Below are 23,688 nucleotides of genomic sequence, written 5' to 3' on the forward strand. Positions count from 1 at the left end.
AATATTAACAACTTTTCCAAAGGTTGGTGGAATGCTGCAGTAACTGGTTTTTCGTTCAGCTGTGAATTGCTTGCGAAACTACCTTTTTAATAGTAGCATTTTTGGTAATAAGAGTTATACTTTAAAAAATGCAAGAAACAACTTGTAGTTCTCATTTTTATTTTTAAGTACAAGAAATAATGATATCATAGTTGGGATAAAATTTTAATGCCTGTAAGGGTTAATTATATATTACTGATCATCTTTCTTTAAAATAGAAGTGGCTGTCTTTCAGCAAATTCTTCTGTCTTCACTAACATACTATAGTGTGCTTTTCAGTGTTGGGAGTAGCGGTGTTTGCAGGTAAGATTTGCATTTTACACTGTCCAATGCTGTACCATCAACATGGAGTGCTCAGATCCTCTGCTGAGTGTTCAGAGTGGAGCTATGCCAACATAAACTTTTTAATCATAAAGTTTTCTAGTGCAGGTAGAACTGTGACATCTGCCTTTCCCTGTGTGCTCATGAATTGTGTTGATTTAGGGTTTGCTTCCTTCGTCTGAAGCCAGAGGAAACTGTAAGGAAGATTTTCTGTTTGGCTCTGTAAAACATCCTTGTATACACTGCAGTTTTTTTGAAAACCTGCCACTGTTGCTGTAGCATCAATATAGCTCTGTCAGTATTGATGGTAACAGGAGCACCGGTGGGAAGACTTCCTTCCAGTCTTTTACTGCTTTACAGATACTCTGAATATACTGTGGCAGATAGGGGGAGGGAATAGCACTATAATTTGTTTCCACTGTCCTTTCTTTAGGGGTGCTACTCAAAAGAATGCACTTGAGGAATATTAGGAAGCATACCAAGTGTCTTGCTGACATACTTTCATTTGAGAGCTGTGTGAAAAATAAGTCGTCCAGGTAGTGCTGGGAAATTCATTCCAAATACATTAAAGTCAATAGGAACAGAAGGAAGTAGTCTTTGTGTATTTGTCAATTGAGCACATTATTTTGAGGTGTTCTTGAAGACATTAAATAAAAACCTTGTTTTAGTCACTTAGCTAGTTGATTGAGCACTAGGTAAGAGAGCACTGTGTCCTGCTGAATGATGGCTGGCTGAGAAGTCTTGTGAGTTATGTTCTTTCTACGACTCAGTTTCTGCATCTGCAAATATAGGAGTAGTCAGACTGACAGCTTCGTAGAAAGTTTTAAAGTGCCTGCATCAAGACTCTTAAATAGTGTATGGTGCCCTTTCGCTCACTTTCACTAAGTGTAGGTTTTCTTCTCGCTCTTTGGGTTTTGCCATGCAGGTATGGTTAAATCTTTATGGTTGTCTGACTTGGCAGAGTAAGGCTTATAGTTGGACTTAATGACCCTAAATGTCTTTTCCAGCCTAAATGATTCTGATTCTGTCCTGAACAGTTCTAAAGAATAGCAGAGACTGAAAACATATGAATTGATAATAGGTTTATGACTCATCTGAATGCTGAAAACAGTTCTTTTCTTTACTAAATTACTGATTTCAAGGTACCATAGCTAAATGCAGATGTTCCTGTGCGCTATAGCTAATGTACCACTTGTGTGTGTATGTGACTTATCTGCCTGGGGTGGTGGGCCCCTTGGTTTGCATCTGAAATGATGTCAAGGGTGCAGAGGTGTGTAAGGAACAACATTTGGATGCTTTCATATATTCAAAACGGAAGCTGTTCTGCTCTACTCTTCCATTTGGAGAGATTAATTTCAACCGAAAAATATGTTAAAAGCTACTTTTGTTTACAAAAGTGCACATCACTGCTGAAGAGACTTGGAAGGATTTCAGATCTGCTTGTGCTTTTGCATTAAATGGATGATTTCTAGCGTTTTTATTCTCCTGCCCTTGCTACTGTGTCTGTTTCTGCATTTTCCCATCATGTGGCTTGTTTATCCCAGGAAGAGTCCTTAAGCCATTGCCTTCCTGCATGGGTGGATTAAGGTGTGTTCTGTGTTTTGTTCAGTGTCTGCAGGCGTCATCTCTGTTTGGTCCGAGGATAGGAAAGGGAAATGGGCTCTTCCCAGCTTACATTGTGCTGTGCAGTTCAGTTAGCTACATTTTATATAGCTCAATCTCTCAGGGCAGTTCTCGAACCTGCCTCTTGTATGTGTGGTGACAGATATTTGTGTCATTTGCCCCTTGTGTGAATTCTTGTGCTTCAGGGAAGGGGAAGCAAAGAGGGGAAAACACACTTTAAAAAATTTTGTTTTCTTTTACCCTGTTTAGTGTAGTGGTGGAGAGGAATCTTCTCCAGGTCCCATTTATTAACAATGCAACAGGCATGAATTAAAATCTTGCTCCAGTGCTAGGAAAAGCATGGCTGAGGCACATGGGAACTTGGTGAGCACCCTGGCCCTGCACCTTTTTGCAGGGAATCTACCAGCCTCTCTGCCTGGTCACTGTGGTCAAACTCCTGTACCTTCCAGGGCTTTCCATGAATGATGGTGTGTTTCCTTCTTGGAGACTTAATCTGAGTCTTAAAAATGCATATGAAATTAGCAGGGCAAGAGAGTGAAAAGCAAAATGTGTGAAAGGATTTCTTGAAAGGACTTCTGAGTCTTGAAAGACCTGGGTAGTTCAGGTTTTCTGAGATGTACAAAGATGCTTTAACATTTAGAATTTAATTTTATTTGTTAATCTCTTTATTAGTCATTAAATTACTCTTCAGTTGTTCTAATTTATGTTGTTTATCTTCTTTCTTTGCTTTTTACATCTATATCTTATGGATTAACAGTATTATTTATTCAAAGGTTGTAAGCTATGAAACATAATGAACAAATATTTTGACAGTTCAGAACCCTTTTTAAAATTATTTTTAGGAAATAGGTTAAGCAATTAATATATTATAGTGAGACACTAAGAATTAAACAACCCATCTTTCCCTGGTTTGGTCTACATTAATTCCCTCTTGTTGCTTGCTATAGCTCTCATCTGCTGTCTCCAACACCTTCCCATCCTGAAGTTAACTGTTTCTTCCTTGTTGTGGGTAGTGGAGATCCTGGTGAGGTCATCTGGGGAGCAAGATCCCTAAAGGCAGTTTGTGGAAGGCTGCTTAAGCTGCTGACAATGGAGATTGAAGGGTCCCGAGTCAGTCCCATGCCCTAGAGTAAATAGGTGGTACAGTTCTTGCAGTGCATAACTTCTCTACTTTAAAGTTGAAACTGAGTTCATGTTTATACTTTTGAATGTTTCATATTTAAAAACAAGAGTAATTATCTGTAGTGGCACACTAAATAAACTTCTTTTTTCCCTCTTCAGAAATACTTTTCCCCTGGAGAATTCAGCAGCAGCAGTATAAGGCAGTTACTGTGCTCCAGATATGTGATTTCTTTCCTGGCCCTGGACTTTTATCTTTCAGAAGAATATTTTATGATTCAGAACACTTGGTCACATCTGGTACTTCTCAAAAATGGTTGCTTTTCCAAGAATAGCATGCAAACATGAAATCAGAATCACAAGCAGATGTTTGCTAATATGGCCATAGATAACCTTTCAGCTCATGTTTAATAAATAACCATCTGTAAAGAATGCATATTAATAGAGAACAGAGATAATTTCTGTCAGTGTTAATATGTTAACTTTACTGTGTTACTGATGTTGTACTTATTACTACAAAGTAGCACTATTTATGGTATAAAATAGTCAGTCGCTCTTTACAGAAAAGTGACATTTTTGTCATGGCTCTTTTACAACCTGAAAATGTTTGCTTTTCTTTAAAGAACACAGGATGACTACCTGGGTCAACAACATTGCTAATTATGGCTTAATTTTTTCATCCATCAATAAATTATTTGTCAGAGTGCCGTGGAATGTAGGGAATTCCTGGCTTTTTGTTTGCCTTTGCATTTTCAGTGAACTTGGTGTGGCTCTTGCAGTTGGGCTGGTAAAAGTGGGGTATTTGGTCCCTTGACTGCTGCTCTTGAAGAAGCATATTTAAGCTTATTAAAAAAAAAAATCTGTTTCATAAGGCAGACTAGTAGTCTTTTTTTCTCTTCTTACAATAGTCTCCTTTTAACTTATATTTAGTTTGGGATAGTTCAGCGTACAGATGCAGCTGACAATAGTTTTCCTTCTCTGAAAAGTCTGCCTCTTACTGCTGGAGGAGAAGACAAAGGCATAGGCTATGCTGCCCACTGCCCCTGCCCTTCTAGAACCATCCTCGTCACAGTGGCACCTTAATTGGTGGCAAAATATATTCAGATAGCCATCATAGGGAAGGCATGACATGGGACAATGTCAGAAGTGTCCCTTAGGCAGCAAGAGCTGTGGTGTCTGGATGCTCTAAGCATGAGGCAATTGCCATCTGCTTTCTGCTGAGGTATCCAGTACGTCATGTCTTTAGTGCAGCTCTTGGTGTTTTGGAGGTTCAGGATGGGGTGACTACTTGTACATCTGAAAAATAAGTGTTGGCAGAGGCAGATTTGGGAGGCATGCAGGTTACAAAATCTGCTTACCCAAAGGATGAACCTGGTAAGGGAGAGGGGTGAAGTACATTGGGGTGGTTCTGGCTGGGCTGTGCCACCAGCAGGACCCTTCAAACCCCCTCCTCTGGCTCCAGAGAGCTGGGCTTCCTGGTGGAGCTGCACAGAAGAGCAGGACCACTCAGCAATTGGGCAGGTGGAGAGGAGTGAGATGGGTTAAGTGCCAAAACAGGTTCATGAGAGTAAACCCATATGTGTATGTCAGGGGCTCTTTTTTTGTGGTTTTATTTATTTATTTATTTTAAGTTTAGAAACTTTGAGGCATCTCACTTGATGATAATGCTGACATTCCTTGGAAATAAAGATGCACATGAGCATAGCAAGTACATCTCAGCATCCAAATTTGCAGATGATGTGAAAGAACTGTTTGGGAAAGATAACACAGCACTGAGAATTCATTAGAGCATTGCTTGCATTATAGTTGAAATACCTTCAAAGAGAAACTAACAATTGAAATAAGTTCAGAAGCAGAAGAGCCTTGCAGGCATTAGGGAAGGGGTGGGTAGAAGCTTATGTCTTAACAAAATATCTCCATCTAGAATATTATTTTACATCTCTGCTCTCTAGTTCTCTCCCTTGCTTATTTACAAATGGAAAATAAAATTTACAATTATATCTGATTAGATATTTTTAGGTCTCAACAAAGCATGTTTGTGTTCTCTATGCAATTATTACAGAGTTACTGGGCAAAACTTGGTAGTTGAATTTGAGTTATCTTTGTGTTCAAGCAATTTAGTATCTTCTGTTTTGTATGAAGAATTATGTTCTCTTCCAGCTAAAGCACTCTTTAGAAAAAGGCTATTCTGTATTTTATATTATTTTTTAACCAGTAATTCTTTTCCAATTTTATAGTGAAAATTAACCTAATTTAATCAAGTATAGCCTGTACAAAAGATTTTGATTATGCAAGTTGTGATTGTGTAGACTGCATTCAGGTTTAAATAACCAGTGTTACCATTCTCAATTCAGAAGACATAAATCCAGCAGCTTTCTCTGGCTCCTCTTCCTTCTCCCCACTCACTTATTTGTACATGCTCAAGTATGTTGTCCCTTTCAGTCCTAAATGTGAATCTGTGGTTCTTGTTAATGGATTGTCTTGGCTTGTTCTGAAAAATGCCACTTGTGCATCTCAGCATTGACGTTAGAACTGATACTGAAGCATCTTGTCAGTGCCATATTCTTTTCCTGGGAAACTGAAGCAAGGAGAGGCAGAGGCACTGGGATTCTGCCTTTTGTTTTCTCTTAATGTGGTCTGAGGTTCACTAATGGGGCTGGCCATTTTCAGATGTGACAGATGTGTTTCAGTAATTCCCTGTTATGCAGTGCTCTTAAAACTACATTTGTTTTGAAGTTTTGAGAGATCATAGGCTGCATTTATCAGCCTACAAGACTTTGTGAATATGGAGTGTTGTCCTTATGGGAAATGTCACTTAAACCACTGTCAAAGGCAAGTTAAAGGGTAAATTATATAATTATATCTTAGCCTTTCAGTAGATTCCTGTTGTTTGGTGTACTTTTGATAATGCTTATTATTTGAAGGTATTATCACCTTAAACCTAGATCACATTAACTGCATTGTTAATCTTTAAACTCATACTGTTCTTCTTGAGTGATGGAAATAATGTTCTTTTTCTTTTTAACTTTCTTGCTTCAAAGATATAATGTTTTATTTGAAATTACTAAAGTAACTTAAAAATGGATGAAGCTTGGAAAGGGGTATCAGTTAAATAAGACTGAAATACAATATTACACATGCTGGGAGCTCAGTTTCTTCAGGAGTATGTCAGCTCTGCCTTGTGATGAAACACTGAAGGGTAGCTGATGCTTAAAGAGTTGAATCATCTGTTGCTAACAACTTGTGGCAGTGTAGTAGAGAGAAGAGTCTTGAGCAGGGCAAGAAGTATGACACGGATTATGTGGATGATTCTGAGTACATTATTGCTAATGCATATCTAAATATTGCCAATGCACTATATAACATAAGCAAGTTTAGGTAGAAACAGACAAGTCTGCAGTCTTTGGCCTTGCAGAATGCACAGTTGCAAGGCAACAAAGCACCAATGTAGCTACTTCCAGATTTTATCTCTGCACCTGACCGGATCTTCATGCTTTTGCTCATCTGTCCAAAAGTCACTGTTCCCCATCTTCAGATTGGAAGTACCCTGCAGGAGTGTCTGTCTGGGGAAGGTGTGTGGGCGATTTACCCAGAAGCTACCTGCAGTCTTGAGAGACCAGTTGGCCCAGACTCCAGCACTTTGCACCCTTTTGCAGAGTGGTGTGTACCAAGGTCAGTCAGTCATCAGAGCTTCCCCATTTCTGGAATGCATTCATTATGTGAAAATCCAGACACATACTCCTGCAATTCCCACCTCAAATTCTTATCTTAGAACAAATCACATTGCCAAATAGAGACAATTGCAAGGGAGAGGGGTTGTGTGTGTGTGGAGGGTATGCTCACTGGAAGACCTGACTATCTTTTGCTCCTGCAGGACATCGCTGCTGGGTTAAAAATGTTTGGTTTTAAGATCATTGCAATATTTTCTGATGTGAATAGCTGTTAAATTGTTAATACTTCCTGCTTTAATTGCGTTTTACCAAACAATGTTTTGGTTGGTCAGCCTCGATGATGTGTTGTTTGCAGTGTTTTCAGCAGTGGCAGTGCTGCAGCTGTCTGTGGGAAGCTGTCAGTATTGGTTTCCAAAGGGACGTCAGCACATTCAATCTTGTCTTGCCTTTTCCCTGTTTTAGGTCTCCCGAAGCTGCTGCCCGTTCGTGCTGTGATGCCCCGGCATGCCTCATGGCAGAGCTGCCCGGCCGCCCCGCTGGAGCGTGGCTCTCCCCTGTAGGGAGCTGGGTAAGTGTGAAACCCCATCCTCGGTGCAGGAAATGCTGCCTGCCCACATCTCTTGTCTTCACAAACCTGGTGACGTGGGCTGCTTTCATCAGCCCCTTTTTGTATGCCTTAGCACTCTCTCCTGGTTTCATGTACGTTGGAAGATGGTCTGCTGGGAAGTGGTGGTTGCATGTGTGTCTTATTTCTGACATGCTTGGGGACAGATTCCTCTGGAGAGATGATTATGTGTTAGATGGCTAGGGAGTTGGAGATGTTCACTGAGATTTGAGTTGTTCCTTCATTGTGACTTTTTTAAAAAATATATAGAGAGAGAAGATAAGCACTGGGGTGAGGAAAGTAGGTTGGAGGAAGTGCATCTGAAATGCTCTCTTGCTCCCCTCTGTAAAAAAATTAATTTCTAGAAAACTTATTTTATCTGCCATGAACAGTATTGATTTTCTTCACACACTGTGAGCCCCATCACATTTTTCATGTATTGCTAAAATTTGTTAGGTGAGGTTACCTGTTGTGGGATGATTACTCTTTACCCAGTACTCCAGTTGTATCATTTTCCTCATGCAAAACTAAGGTGTAGTGGGTAGCTGGGACCTTCTGTTTGACCCTCTAAGAAAGACATTTGGCGTGTTTTCAGTCCCTGAATGATTTTTTTGGTTCCTTTATGATTTTAACAATGTATAGATCACTATGTCTGGTAGGGAGTCTTGCTGAGATGCAGAAAACTCTGCTTATGGTTCTCATATTAGGGAATAAATCTAGATATTTACATGTCAGTATTTGTGGGTTTATTATTGATGGTTATTGAATATTAGACAGAACTGTGGACTTCTGGAACTGGATCCTTCTCCTAATAGCCCTGGCAACAAGTGGTGGGTGGTTGTTGTTGCTGAGAGGAAATGTGAATATTTATGTCATCCATGCTGATGTGAAGCTGCTTGTGAAATTCATTGTCAGCAGAGCACCGTCAGAATGTTGGTAAGTCACTAACTTCTGACCAGATCCTGTTCAGGGAACAAATACATTGAGGACTGTGACTGCTCTCTGTGACCCTGGAGGGATTGCATTCTTATTTGTCTCTTGGGTAGGCAGTGTCAGCAACCTGCTTCTCTCATCTCCAGATCTGATTAGTGGAGTTACCTTGTCACCAGGTTTTGTGGTGCTGAACCAGCACTACTAGCTTAAATGTTTGAAGTTGTTTCTGTTCATCATGCTTTGCATTCATTACTGTCTGTCTTGAGACAGACTGAGTTTAAATTCACCTTACTGCTATGTTCGTAGTTGTGAGGGCCAGACTCTGAGTCTGTGCAACACACCTTCTTTGAATCTGAAGTACTTTTTTTGAAGTAGATTTAGTACTTGAAAGTCACCTCCCCTTCGGGATTTTGCTTCCAATCCAAGCTTGGAGATAGCAAAGCTTTGAAGTGGGGTCTGGGAAGGTGGTGTCTCAGTCTTTCCCTGTAGGTCTGGTTAGTGACACTCCAACCTTTTGTATCTGCTTTAAGGAAACATTTTTTAGATTTTTTTTAAACTCTTTCCCCGTTGATTATTCACTTAAGTGATTATTTTTGGAATAGGGCAGATCTAATTCAGTAGAAATTTGCCTTATGGTTGTTTTTAATGGCGCTTTTATGTGTGAACACTTTCCAGTAGTAGGTTTTTTGGGTATCAGTTGATTCACATCCAGCCATGTCTAGCATAGCAGGTTGATTCTTGTTTATGCAAATAACTGATTTTAACCAGTTTGGTTATTTTAAATGAAATAGGTCCATTTTAGGCAACCTGATTGTAGAATGGAAACAGCTATGTGGAGTGTGGAGCTGCAGCACACCAATGTTTCCCAGCCTTGGCTGAACTGGAGCGGATTTCCAGCACAGTACAGTGATTTTTTTAGTATTTGAAAAGAAGCTGCTGTAGTAGCTGGGTAGCTGGTGGTAAAGGTTGATGAGCAGATTGAGCTTCATCAACCTGGCGCTACTGTGCTTCTCCAGTCTTCCCCTGCACCACTCCCAGGCTTGTACTTGGACAATCCTGAAAAAACGAGGAGGTTAAAGGAAATCTTTGATTGTTTATTGCTGTTTATCGCTGTTACCCTGCTGCTATGAATATTGACTACGTGTATTTGGCTAGTTGAATGACATACTCATTGCTTACCAAACTTGCATGTTCAGAAGGTGGTTTTGTTTTCATTTCTGCTTTTCAAATTTTTTTTTTTCTGGGAGTGATGGGAAGTGTATGTGTGTGTGTGTGTGTGTGCGCTCCTGGGTCCCGTGGTATTTTTTACTTCAGGTTTTCCTTCTCAGTCCTTATCTCTGCATATATATTCATGTTGGGTGTTTGTATTGTAAGTGCCCAAGTTGGAAATGGTCTTTCCTTGACAGTGTGCATAAGGCATTTGCACCCTGCCTTTCCTGTGCCTGTGTGCATAAGCAAAACATCTGTACCTGATAAATGATTTTCGTTTTCAGTCATTTAAATGAGTCAGAATTCTTTTACTTTGCAGATTTTGCCTTTGCCATTGTGTTGCTCTCAGGATGCATTTGCCATTGTGTTTTCTCTCTTTGTTCTTTTGTGTGTGTCTGGGGGTGTGTGCTTTTTGCATTTCTCTTCTGCTTTCACCTTTCTTTGGATGTTAATTGAAGGGAACATCCTACTTTATGGCACTTCTTTATCAGCCCTTTCCTCATTTTCCTTCCGTTCTATCTGGAATGACTGTAAACTTTGCCCGTCCTGGGATGGGATACTTGTATCACAGATGTTCTTGTGAGGTGATTGAATTGTATGGGAGGAAACTGCATCCTGTACAAATACTCAATTTGCTGATCTTTTAAGTTCTACCTTGTTTTTTAAAAGATCAATTTATAAAGTATGTATATGTGTGAACATGTTTACTTTGTCAGTCTGGATTCATTCTTAGACCTGGCAGGTTAAGAGACTTGGCACTAAGAGCATTTGCCTATATCTGCAACCATTTTAAAATATTTGTTTATTTATTTATTGTACATATATATATATATATAGTAAAATACACAAAATTATTCTTTTGAAGACTGTGAGGTCCTGAGAGAGGCAGATGATCTGTAAAAACAGGTACTTCAAGACTCTTTCTAACTTGTTCTGTGCTTCAAGATGTAGTTCTTAGGAGATCTGGCTCCTGACATGCTGAGCAGAGCTGTGATGTAGAGGCCCCAAGTTCCTCCTTATCTTTTCATGCTGGAACAGATTCCTTTTACCACTTACTGTAGCCTCAGTTCTGTAGCCCTCAGCACTGCCCTAGTACATTTGTGGTGAGAACATGATGATGTCTATTTTAATTGGAAACTTATCTGCTCTCTGAGATGATAGTTCCACCTCTCCTCCCCAAGCTGTAGAAATGCTATGTCCTCCACTGAAGAAGGAGAGTAGCTACCATCACGCTGGCCTGAGAGGCTGGGCATAGCATTTGCCTTGGGCATGACTTGGGCAACATTAACACAATAAATGTATGATGCCTCCTGGTGAGCCCCAGAGCATCGTACTCTTCCTTAGACAGTGAGTCTTTTCCCATTTTCAAGGCAGGTGCATTTGTATCTGAAGAAAAAAACTACCCCAGCTGGGTAGTTGATTCCCACCAAATTGTCAAGAGTTGCACAGGTGTTTTTTGTTTCTTCTCTTGTTCTGTTCAAGAGAATTTACAGGACCTTCTGTGGAAGAGAAAATGTTGTCTTTTAACACTTTTATCATTGGCAAAGTCCTTTCATTCTCTGTCAGAGCTCCCTCCCAATTTTGTGTCAACACACCAGTTTCTCTTTGGATTTTCTGTTTGGTTGGTTTTTTTACTGCTAAATCTTTCATGTATCTCTGGGGCTGAAATATTCCTGCAGCTTTTTAGTTTTCAGGAGGGTCTGGGTACTGGGTATGAATAAGTTAATGGCTTTGCCATTGCTGGACACAGCCTGGGAGAGGTCAGTAGCATCACTTAACCTCTGCTGATTACTGGGAGACTCCTTCACAGTTTCTGCCATGAATTGGGGTGCTGCTGAAATATCTGGAGATTATTTATCAACTTTTTCCTTTAAAATGTCTGGTGAGGTACAAGGACCAGAACACAGGGCTGTCTGTGCCACTCAGGTACATGAGACAGTGTGGTAGAGCAGTGTGATGCATGAGCAGACATGTAAAATGCAGCAGGCATCAGTCAGTAACATCTGTTACTGTATTCTTTTAAAATTAACCTTTGGTATATCCCAGCATTCGAAAACAAACAAACAAAAAATAGTGATGGAATTTTGATGGTGAGTCATAACATGGGCAAAATGTTACAGCAGTCAAGTTTGTCATTGATGTTCAAATGCTTTTCACTGTACCACTTTTATTACTATCCTAATGTTAAATAAATTGCTCCTATGTTACATAGTCCTGACCACTTTGAATCCAGTATGACTTGACTTCAGGAGAAATGTCTTCAATACAGAGATTCCTTCTGGCCTATCCTTTTTCTGTTAAAATAATCAAGATTTAAAAAGAATGCGTGGAAAATGGTCATAGCTCCAGAGTACAATGAAGTGGATGTGAATGTTGAACAGTCATCATGGCTTTGCTGGAAAATACTTCTGTAAATTAATGTGCTTTCTTGGTCTTAGGGTGGGGTTTTTTAATTAGACTAAAAACAAAAAACAAAACAAAAGCACAAACCATGTAGTTCCAGAAAGCTTGGCAGCATCTTGACTGTACTGATTTTGAAGAGTAGATTATGATATTTACTTTCAGAGAAGAACATGGTTAGTAGAGACTTTCTTATTTTTTTAAAATATTATAAATTATAAATTTATAAATTATTTTTAAAATTATGAAAAATGTCTCATCTGCCTATTTCTTTTCCACGTCTATACTATTTCTGTCTTTCATTCATTTTATTAGTAAATGAGAGGGGGAAAATGTGAATAACATCAGGAAATAGATGAAGGCAAGTACTGTTTACTATGGGAACAGAGTAAATAGAGCATCTGCTTTTGATTTTTCTGGGAAATCAAGAAGTAACAAGAGCAAAACACTTGTTAGATATTTTTTTCCTTGGATTACACTTCTGTATCTGCTGTCAGGCTTCCCCCTACTCCTTCGAGTTCCTCTTTTCCTCTGTCTTTTTTCCTCCTTTTGGTGAAACAGTTGCTTCATTGAAACCAAGACTGAAGCCTACAAAGGAGCCACAGTGAACGGATAATAAAGGACAGAGATTCAGATGTTGTTGATCTGGGCCGGACTGTTCTGTAGCATTTGCAGTGCGGGCGTGACCCTTCCCGGCAGTGCCTGTTTGCGAGGCTGGTGGGGCAGCAGTGGGGCTGCGGGAGGTGCGTGGCGAGGCTGCTGCCTGCGGCTGCGAGGGCAGCGCTTATTGACTGTTAACAAATTAATGTAAACGTGACGTGTAGTTCGCCGTGAGATATTTTCACAGATGGAATGAGTCTGCAGCATAACCTAGGGGTGTAAACTAGAGGATTGTTTAGAGTTTTGCTTGATTATTTGCCCATCACTCCCCTCCATCCCCTGTTCACACACAGCTTAAATCTCCTGTTACAGCAGAGTAGCTGACATGGAGCTCTGCCTGAAGCTTTCCCTAATCCAAGTATGCATCCTGTTTTGGGGCTACCTGCATCCCTGTCAGGGGAGCTGTGATGGGGCAGGGGCTTGTGGTCAATCCCAGTCCCTGATGTGGAGCAAATAAGCAAAGCAGTGCTGAGTCTGAGGGCAACCTAGTGATACTGGTTTGGAACCAGGGTGCAAACCTGATACAGCTGTGGTCAGCAATGGGGCCCCCAAATCCTGCTATTCTCAGTGACGCACTTCCTGACACTTCCCTTCTCCTGAGGTATGTACCAGGGAGCTTGTGGCTAGTGGATCTGTAATTTATGGCTTGAGGACCAAGGCTTGCCAGACTGCCAGTATGGTATTAGTGGGAACTCTTTTACTATTTTTAGTGGTATCATGGTGGTTTGTTTGCTGTTCCAAGCTTGTCACTGCAAAAAGGGTTTTAAATGGGAAATAAAAATTGAGAGTTTTTTTTAAGCGTGAAAGAACTTAAGCAAAAACCATAAATCTGCCTACCAACTTTCAAAGTTTTTATGCCTTTAATATGAAGAGCTAGAAGTCTATTGTTTTTTCGTGAGCTTTTTAAAAGTGAGTCTCTTCTGCAAACACCAGACTTGCAGAACTAAGACTTTGAAAGAGCCAGATGATATTGTAAAACTCTGGAGGGAAAAATATGATGCTTATAACACTGTAGATAGCCCCTTAAAGTACTCCCTCTGCTTCCACATCCCTTTATTCTGGGACATGAAAGAGAAACCTGAGCCAATATAGGATTACAGAACTAGGTTACAAACCTGGAGCTAGGCTATTTGTAGCTAAAGCATCAGAAATTTATTTTATATGCTTATTTTGGTTTAAAAATTCTATGCATTTTGAAGACTGTCTCCCCCCATGAGAGTTCTTCCTTTCAAGTAATTAAAGCAAGACAGTAAGCAGCAGAGACAATGAATTGTAAAATTTCATTGCTGGTTACAACAAGAATTTGAACCTCATCCGTCTGTCATCAGAAAAAAAAGAAGCCTTTCAAAAAGCAGATGGTCTTGTAACTAAAACAGATCTGAATTCTGGCAGACAGGGTGAGAAATGTGCATTGTGAGAACAGGGGAAACACGGCACTGGGAACTGTTCATCTTGTTGGAGTGCTCTAGCTGTGAATACCTCTGCAATGCTATTGTGCATGATAGTGATCATCAGAGGTCAAAATCAGTAACTTTGGTTCCATCTGTAGGCTCACAAGTAATAATTATTATTTCTGGAGCACAGAGTTTTCTGAAAGGTGCCATCTCCTAGCAGGTATTTATGAGAAACTTAAGTGCACTTTGTGCTCGTTAATAGCAAGGGGTTCTGCACAGGAGGAATTTCATCCTAAAGTGGGAATCATGGATTAGCATTGCAAGAACCTCCTTCAAAATAAAACTCTATATTTACAGTGCTATGCTTATGCTCTTATGGGTACTTTCTAGCAAGATTCTTAAATTAACAACCCAATGAATACATAATGCCAGCTCTACATCATTTAATGGTACTTTAAATGCCAGTAACAACAAAAATATCCTCAGACTTGCTAGAGGCTTATTTCTGTGTTTTACCTAGGTGAAGTTGGAGCTGTACAACTTCATTCAGGATTCATTCTCTCCAGGTTATTTAATCAGCTTCATCAGATTCATTGGCTGCAATGGATAAGTAAACTCAGTGCTGCCTGCATGTGTGCCACAGATACCATAATCTGTGGCTGATAATTGAAATTCCTAGGGGCTGTGTATAGTCTTGCATGAGGCTTGGAGCTCCATAGCCTAGAACGCTATTAAAAAAATAGTGTAGTGACTGTTCATTCAAAATCACATTGACCCTTCTCTCAGACAGCAGAAATGCTCCCTGGAGTTATTCTAACCTCTTCATCTAGAGCTAGCAGCTTTTTCAATAGTACATAGTGGGAAATTCTCTCAAATGTTATTGAAAAATGTAGTAGCTAGCTCAACACGTCCACATTTATAGTAGGAAAATCATTAAGTATTTCAGGCCCAGTCTTTGGTCCATCCTGTGTTTAAAAACAGATTAGAAATCTGAAGAGGAATAATTTGGTAACTACACAATTGCTATCTCCATATGTCCCAAAAAGCAGGAAGATGATCATGAACAGCAAGGTCATTAGCATCACATGGAGTCTGGGTGGGAGCCTCCTTTATGCAGTGCAGTGCTGGTTTGTGCTGCTGATTGAAGCAGAAAGCAGGGGGATGCTATGTGCTGTCCCTTGGGAAGAGTTTATACCCAAAGAGGCAGCACTTGCCATGCAAATAGAAGAAAAGCAAAACAAAAACTTTTTGCTTAATTGGCAAATACATTGTTTGGTTGAAGTGAGTCATCCTCCTTCTCCACATTGTTATGGTAGTACTTCCTTTTAGTGTTGTTCTGTCTCCTGCGTGCATGCAATATGAATTAAAAAAAATGTTGATAGGTACAGCAAACAACTTTAAAATTGTCCCAAGGAAAGGAATACAACTGCCAACATGGTGACTCTTCTGTGTATTTAGCCAAGTTATCTAGACCTGAAGATGTGAAAAACCTTGAAATAGTGCTGTGTGCATAGGGAGGCTTTTTCAAGAGCCCATCAGTCTTTTTCATTATTTCCAGGAACCTGAGAACTGTAACTCCTGCAATCTTCATCCTCACACATATCCAACATTATATTTACATGAATCTGAAGGTGTATGAGCTTTTAGTCTTACTAAAATGCATGAATAAAAGATGTGGGTATTGGTGTGAGCTTTTCTTACGAAGTACTGGAGATACAGTTCTGTGGCTATTGTATTGATGTGCTTTAAAAATAATTCCTTTTAATGCATGTCATTACATTTCACTGACCACGCACAGAAATATCCTTAGCTTGGTAAGTAAAATAGTAGAGGGAAGAGACCCAATTTCAAATCCAATCTCTGCCGTACTCACATCAGAATTTGAACTGTGGTATCTCACCTTGGGAAAGTTTGAGTAGAGCTGGGCTAGAGGGTTTCTCCTGATGCTTAAGGGTGCAGAAATCAGGGGGATGCTATGTGCTGTCTTAAGGTGCATCCTTTGGCAGGATCCTTTTGTTCCACCAAACAGTTACTGTATGGTTTTGTTTGCTGTGACCGCTGGGGCACTGCCTAGAACAAGAGGCCTCTCTGCCCCATCCCTTGTCCTAGCAGGGTATGTACATCCTAGTGCAAAGCCCCAAAGGTAAGGGGGAAAGGGGAGTCCCTGTTCCCTGGACTTGGTACTCCATAGCACTCCACAAGGATGGGTGATATGTGCTTAGGATTCCCTAATGAGTGGAAGGAATTGCATGCATGGACCAACAGTCTGATCTAGTAGAAGACGGCCCTGCCTGTGTCAGGGAGTTTGGAATGAGATCATCTTTAATGTCCTTTCCAATCCAAACCATTCTATGATGCAGAGCTCTCAAGTTTGGTAGCTAAAGGAACAAGATAATGCCCCCTTTTTCTCCATCTCCTCTTAGCTGTAGGCTTGCACATGAGTGAAGTGTCACAGCACTTGTGGCAGTCGAGAGCCCAGCCCTCTGCCCTGGGTAGAGCGGGGTCTCCACCTGTGTTGGGACCTGGATGCGCAGACCTGAATTTAAGTGGCTTCATCTTCCAGCTGAACAGTGTGCCAGTCCTGCTGCAGAGTGATATACCTTGTTCTGTGTCAAAGGGAACGATTTAAACTCTGGTTAAACTTACTGTTTTCTTTTTATTTTGGTGAAATGCCATCTTGGAGGGTTCCTGAGTTTATGTGCTGCTTTCTATGTGATGACATATCTACCAAATAAAACCATTAAAAATTGAAGAGCTCTGGATGTAGTGTTGAGGCACAGTGTGGCATGAGTATGGTAACACATATAAGTTACATATGTGTTACACACTCAGTTTTCCTTATTGTCTGTTTTATTGTTTCAATTTTACATTCATTTAAAAATTCGGTTTTATTTAAAAGTAATCTTGCTCCTCTTTGGAATGCTTGTATATGTCAAGCTGCTGTGCTGTTTCTCGTAGCAATTTCTCAGTTCTTCATGGTAAGCACAAGTGTTACAGCTGTCCAGGTTAGTCATTGCTGCTGCAGCACTATCCCCAGATGTGTAACAAACGTGTGTTGGGTTTTGTTGTGAGGACAAGATAATCAGAAAAGCTTTGTTTCTGCCAGAATTGAACAGCTTCCTCCATCTCCTTTGGCCTTGAACTACTGTTGGCTGTGGAAGGACTGTAGGGTATGAGGGCAGCTGAGCCCATAACGCTGCTGCAGAATGCAGGGATGAGCCCTGGACAGGAGGTGTAGGTGCTGGCACAGCCCTGCTTTCCAGACGTGCACCCTTTAGTCACATCTTTGGCATGCTGTGACAGTGCTTATGCTGGGCAGTAAAGCTACAGAATCCAGAGTGTGTGGGTGCTGTGATCTGAAAACTTACCTCTAGCTTTCTGTCATTCCAGTGTGCCAGTGTAAACATTACTGTAAGAAATATTTCATTTCCATACAGCTCTGGGAGTGCCTCAGATTGCATTTCAGTGTTGTATTGTTTTTGGTTTTTTTTTTGTGGTCAGTGAGAATGTGCTGTTTTGTCAAAACTAATTTATTCAAGTCTGCTAATGGATTCAAGAAGAAAATTAATTTTGCAATTCTCTGCATGCCTCAGAATCTTCTTTCTCAGACCGATTTATCAAAGAGTTTGAACCCAGCTCTGTCTGTTGTCATTCACACCTCTCAAGGGTGCATTTGTCAGGCTGTTGATGCAGTAATTTCTGGAAAATATTAGTGGAAAAATGGGGTTTGGAGGGAAGATCAGGCTTATAGTCTTGAGATAGAAGTAGTAAAGGAAAGAAGTAGAAATTCACAGGCAGTTTTGCTGCAATAAATTTCTGTCAAGGTCTTGAAGGAAAATGAGTTCTAGGTCTTGTTTAGAGGTGTGTTTTCCTTTCTTGAAAGGTGAATAGTGAAACCTTTTGAAAATCTGTAAGAAGGCATCAGTAAAAGCAGTATGTCTGAGAACCACAGTTCCTGAGGGACCTCATCTCTCATTTTAATTTCTCCATAAGATGTTGTATTATAGATCTGATATATTTACTTGAGATCTTATTAGACATTATTTATATATACATATTTATATTTAGGATGTTTCAGTGTTAAGGGGTCTTTGATGCATCCAAGAGCAGTTTTTAGCTACTAAGTAAATAATATGGTGAATATGTTTCAGAATGTGGTGCTGCTTAGAAATTTTATGTCTTTAGTATGTTTTATAGGGGTACCCTTGTAGTAAAAATTCAGTGTAAGTTAAGTTATGGATTGAGGAATCAGATCCTGCATTAGCAAGCTAAAATTCTGCCAGCTCATTCTTTGCTAAGCCCCAGCCTTTCATGGAAAAGGCAACTGAAAAGGGAGAACAAACTGTGGTTGTCTTACAGCAAAGGATTAAAACTATCTCACACTGGTCTGGGGAACAGAGAGGGAAAGGGTGATAACTTCAGCTGACTTTAATTTGCCAGAAGTCATCCTGTTCTCTCCTTTATTATTAACTGTTGGAGAACTGTGATTAAGTGTTCTCCCTCCTGATAAGGGCTCACTGAGAAGTGGCTGACAGGTAGAAACAGCAGCCAAACTGCTGCATGTTTTAGAAGGTGTTTGCTGACGCCCGGCATCTCTTGTCAGCGCTGCTGATAAGCTCCAACACAAACAGCCACCCAGAATTTGTTTGGCAGCCCAGTGAAGGGCTGGATGGATTGTGCTATGCACAATGTGCTAATAGCCACAAATTGGCTACTCTTGTTTGAGAATGACAGGGTGACTGTGTATGGTGGGGGTTTTTTATAGTCTAGTTCTTGTACCATTTTTATTCTCAGAACAGGCATTTAGACTTTTTTTTGTGTGTTGGCAACAAAGCAAATTTTTGTTAACCTCAGAAATACTGTTGATTAATTACAGTAAAAAATTCAAAGCAATTTTATTTAAAACTAATTGCAAAGTGAAAGAAAAAGTTCTGGATTACAATATGAAGAACTTTTATATTGGTGAAGTGTTTTTAAAGTATTATAGCAAATACTTAATTTTCCTTTCAAAGACATAAAATCAGAAGTTTCTTCCATCCAAAAAGGAACTGTCTTCCAAAAGCTCACAATAGAGTGTCCCTTTACATTCCCTCAGAGAAGGGTGGGATATCTTCTGTTCCTTTTTCTCAACAGGCAGGGCCTATTGTTTTTTCATTTGCTACCCTCCCCCATCCACATTAAAATATTTTTTAATAGTTAGAACAGTTCAAGACCACAAGATGGAGATATAAGGAATTGTATACAGAAAAGGAGAGGAGAATGAACGTGCGTGTCCGCTGAGTATTTTGGAGAATGAATTCTTCTGTTTAAGGGGGGAGCAGGGGATCTGTTTAGTCATCTTTGATATGGATGGAGGTGCTGGGGTTTCCCTGACATGGAGGTTACCCTTGTGGCACCTGGTGCTACATATCAGTCCCTGCTGCATGGTGGTGGCATTGGTGTGGTACCACCCAGCAGCTGCTACCAGGAGTGATGGTGGTGACCCATCAGACTTCCACAACGCTCAGGCTGGAGGACAGATATAGTGGATGCTTCTGAATATCTTGTCTTTCATGGTCAGAAACCACAAGGGAATTCTAACTGTCCAGAGAGGTTGGAATGGAGAAAAGAGACTTGCTCACTGCTTCTGTTACAGCATACAAGCATCCTGGCATAATATGGGCTGCTTTTGCTTGCCCCAAACTTAGGACACATAAAAAATGCAGGTTCATGCGAGTGTCTGCTTGTCCTTTCCCAGCCAATTTATGATGTAGATCCTAGGAGCCTGCTGGGTACACTAATTTCTCTTTGAAATACGAAGCTGTTACCTTTCTTCCCTTGTCCAGCTGCAAGTCACAAAGAAGAATGAGGAAGGTACACAGGCACAGAGCTGGGAATATGGATGTGATGGCAAGAATGTTTCACACTATTATTCTTTGCTATAATATAGCAAATAATAAAGTGCTCTGTAGCCATAACACTACATGTTTGCTATTCTGGGGAAATTGGCAAACACTGAGAGCAGGAACAGTATTAAGAGAAAACGGTATGTTGGCATGTTTGGTTTCTGTCCAAAAGCCCCAGAAAATGAGAAGAGTGAATAAACAGCAGGAAGAAGATCCTGTATAGTCAAATTGTGCTAAATTGTCTTATCAGTTGAAAGAAAGTGAATGGAGAAGGCAGGGTGTTCAGAGGGATTTTAACAGCACCTAAGGCAGTAAACAAAGAAAGATGTTTAGCAACTGAAAGGGTATTGGGGTATTTTTGTTTGTTTCATGTTCTTGCATTTTGGTTTTTTGGTTTGGTTTGGTTTGGGTTTTTTCCTAATTTTTTTAATCTTTTATGTTGCCAGTGGAGGAGTCCTGGATTGCTCTTTTATCTGGCAAAAGTGATGGTTGTCACTATAATACTGTGTGAAGACTAAAATAAATGAGAGAACAGTCTGAAGGAAAGAGCAAGTTTATAGTGATGAAAAAAATCATTGGACTGATTGCCATTCGCCTTCCTAAAGCAGAGCTGCGTGCACTGCTTATTTACTTAGCTTTTTTTTTTCCCCTCTCTCTTTTTTCTGCATTTTTAAAGGCAGTATTAAATGTCAGGAAATAATTGTTATATAAATCCTAGAAGAATCATGCTCTTTAGAGTTTTTTTAATTTTATAAATTTAATCTGGTTTAAATCACATTGAATTTTTAGGTGAGTCCATGAAAGTACTTTCAGAGATATCCCTGATTTAACTGTTCATTTAGTTATGTTTTTCTTAATACAGACTTTCTTTTGCAGTTTTCCACCAGGGTTTGACATAAATAACACACAAACATCTAACACACTAAGAGGGATGCACTCCCTTAGAATAAAACTTTTTATTAGCACTCTTGGCTGCTTAGTTCTGAATTAACCATCTTTCCTTTTCTTGCTAAGACTCTGTGGTTTCAGTAGTCATGGCTCTCCTTTCAGGAGCAGTGAGTTGCCCTGTGTGCTGCAGTCTGAGTCTCTGTGCATGTTCTTGTTCTCCGATGGGCCACAGAGACAACAGAACTGCTTGTGTTTTCACAGATGTGCTTACAGCTCTGCACTCAGTGCCTGTGAGTGCCATGTGTGGGTTTAGGTGCCTAAACCAGGATTTAATGCAACAGAGGTGTTGTTGGCCAAATATATTTGGGTTGTGTTTCTGTCTGGGTTTTCTTGCCCTTCTCAGAAGCTACAGAAGTTCTCAGCAGCACTGGAGATGCTCTATGGGGTGGTCAAAGCTTGGAGGTTGTACAGGGCACCCTGTCTTTTGTGAAGATGTGACATTTCTTACCCATGTGGTCATAAGATTTGGACTTCGGAGGTAGTTTACTTCTCTCCTCCAAATCAGTTATGCTGGTACTCATCCAGATGCTGGGGCTCTGATCATAGGTTGTCAGTTCTCCGTCATATTATGGCATCAGTGCTGTCTTTGTAACACAGGCATTCCACCTGTAGGTCTAACATTTTCTGACATATCTTAAAGAGTCACTGGCCTTGAAGTGGGATTGAGGGAGAAATGTAATGTTTCATGGAATGTAGGAGTTAGACTAGATGGTTAAATAGTCCTTTCTGACTTTAACCTCTATGAAATAGTAGATGTGTTTTGCTGAGGGCTTGACTTTGATGACTGATTTAGCATTGTGCCCTAAAGAAGGATATGGCACACTTTGGAGGCATTTTTCAGGCTAAGCAGCGAGATAGAATAATTACCAGTTGCACAAATCATTAGAGGCCTTCAGTGGTATTCACAGACTGCTAAAGTAGATGGAATAAAATGGGCCTTGTTCTTTTGTTGTAGCTGCCAAAAGATTGTCAGGAGGATTCCTGAAATGAAATGTAACTCCCTCATCCATTTCTTATGCAGTTTTAACTTACAGATCTATGTTGTCAGAGCTGTACATCACTTTTTGTTTTTTATTTGCTGCTGTTACAATATATGTATGTATTTTAAAAGACCTTGGAGGGTTCCAAATTGTTGTACTTCATTCAGATACCAGAAGTTATTAATGATAATGTGCTGCTACTTTACTATAAAACTAATACATGCAGGAATTAATAACATTTATTTCTGAAATTTCGCGTTACTTTGCTAAATTTGGCGTTAGCAATGAAGTGTGACTTCATTGCAGTGTCCTTCAAAGTATGGTACAGAGTAAGCTGCTTCAAAGCAAAACCTGTACCAAGTGAGGCTGACTGTAAGGGGGACCCTTCTCTCCTCCTTCTAATGTACTAGGTGTTGATGTATTCTATGGCCTGTGGGAGCTCCAAACTCCTATCCTAATAGTTTCTACACAAAACCCAGCACTGTTTCCTCAGTTGGTCCAAAAATTCAGGTTTTGTTGCCTACTGTCATTTAAGTACTTATGTTTGGTAATTAACAGTGGTTTAAAACACCTTTTCTCTCAATGCTGTGTCAAAAAAACAGTTCTGCAATGCCATTTGCATTTTTTACTGTTTTTCTTTAAAAATATTATGTTTGTGTCTCATTATTAAAAAAATATTCCAAATGGAGCCCTCTGTGCAACAAATTACCTCAAAGTATACACAAATTCCTACTTCCACACTGGAGGGAAAAAAAAAAAGAAGTACAGGTCTCTAGAAAGAAGCATTGAATTTTCCAGGCTCACTTTATTTTGTTGACAGTCTGCTGAAATTGAATAGATGCTTCAGGCAAACCCAGTTTTTAGTGGAATTGAAGACAGTCTGCAGGAGTTTTAGAGTTTTTTGACCTCCAGTGTTCTGCGTGTTGCATTGTTTGAGTGAAGTCAACAATAAACTTTGCAGGCCTTCTATTTTCCTGGCTTTGTTTTTTCCTGTCTTCCCCCTCTTGATCTCCTCTGCTGTTCCCAGATGTGTTAGAAAGAGTATGTGTCTTCCTGCGCTTCTACTGGTTACCATAAACCTGAACCATGAACCTCCCACGGGACCCATGGAGGGAGAGGTGGCAGGGAAGCTCAGTGACTGCTGTGTGAAGAGGAAACAACCTCTGTGGTCATGGAGGAGTGTGGTATCACCTACAGGTGGCTACTGGCTGCTGGCTGGGATGGGGATCTTGAAAAGCTTTGAGTGAGTTTTGGTAGCTGTTGAGATTTTACCCAGCTGCCGTGTGTCGCTGTCTACAGCTTCTTCTCCAAAGTCTTGTGATTGTGGGAGGTGCAGCCTTAGTTCTACAAATGCCAGTATTTCCTTGCCTTTGTCAATATGAAGATGTGAACTGTGAAGGGTGAAATCTCTAAGATCAAATGAAACCCCCTCTGAATTTCCTTCTCTAAAAACCATGAGTCACCTTTTTCTTGGGTCTTGATTTTCCCCAACATTTAAGGTTGACAGCACTGTTCAAAATCAGTGAACAGCATAAAAATGCTGTTGAGGGTGGTTATTTTGTAACTTGGGGGACCCGACTCATTTAATTTTCAGTGAATAAAGAGCTTTATGTGATGAAACTGCATAATGGAGAACAGTTTTTTTATCACTCGATGGGAAACCATTTTTGTTCATTGTCATTGTAGTTGTGACTCTATCAGAGTCTCTGTCAGAAAGAAGCTGGGATATGCAGGAAAATGTCCAGTTTGTATCAGATTCATAACTCTGCTTTTAAATGGTCTAGTCCAGGTGCTGTAAAATAATGCGAATAGAAAATGGAATATGTATCAAGTGTATTATTATGCAAAGGATAGACTAATCTACTATGCCATACATCAGTTTTGTAGTCTTGCACCCTGCAC

General features: G+C 40.1%; 1 protein-coding gene across 1 annotated transcript in view; it reads left to right on the forward strand.

Moving 5' to 3' along the window:
* KIAA1217 (KIAA1217 ortholog) overlaps positions 1-23,688 on the forward strand; it is a 351,359-nt gene that overhangs the window by 13,778 nt on the left and 313,893 nt on the right. The window contains exon 2 of the mRNA XM_050311843.1: positions 7,236-7,341. Within this exon, the coding sequence (XP_050167800.1) occupies positions 7,278-7,341 (64 nt within the window). The 5' untranslated portion in view covers positions 7,236-7,277. The remainder of the gene's footprint in view (positions 1-7,235; positions 7,342-23,688) is intronic.

Source organism: Myiozetetes cayanensis, unplaced genomic scaffold (assembly GCF_022539395.1).
Source record: "Myiozetetes cayanensis isolate MyiCay16 unplaced genomic scaffold, myiCay2020 scf1, whole genome shotgun sequence".
Taxonomy (NCBI): domain Eukaryota; kingdom Metazoa; phylum Chordata; class Aves; order Passeriformes; family Tyrannidae; genus Myiozetetes; species Myiozetetes cayanensis.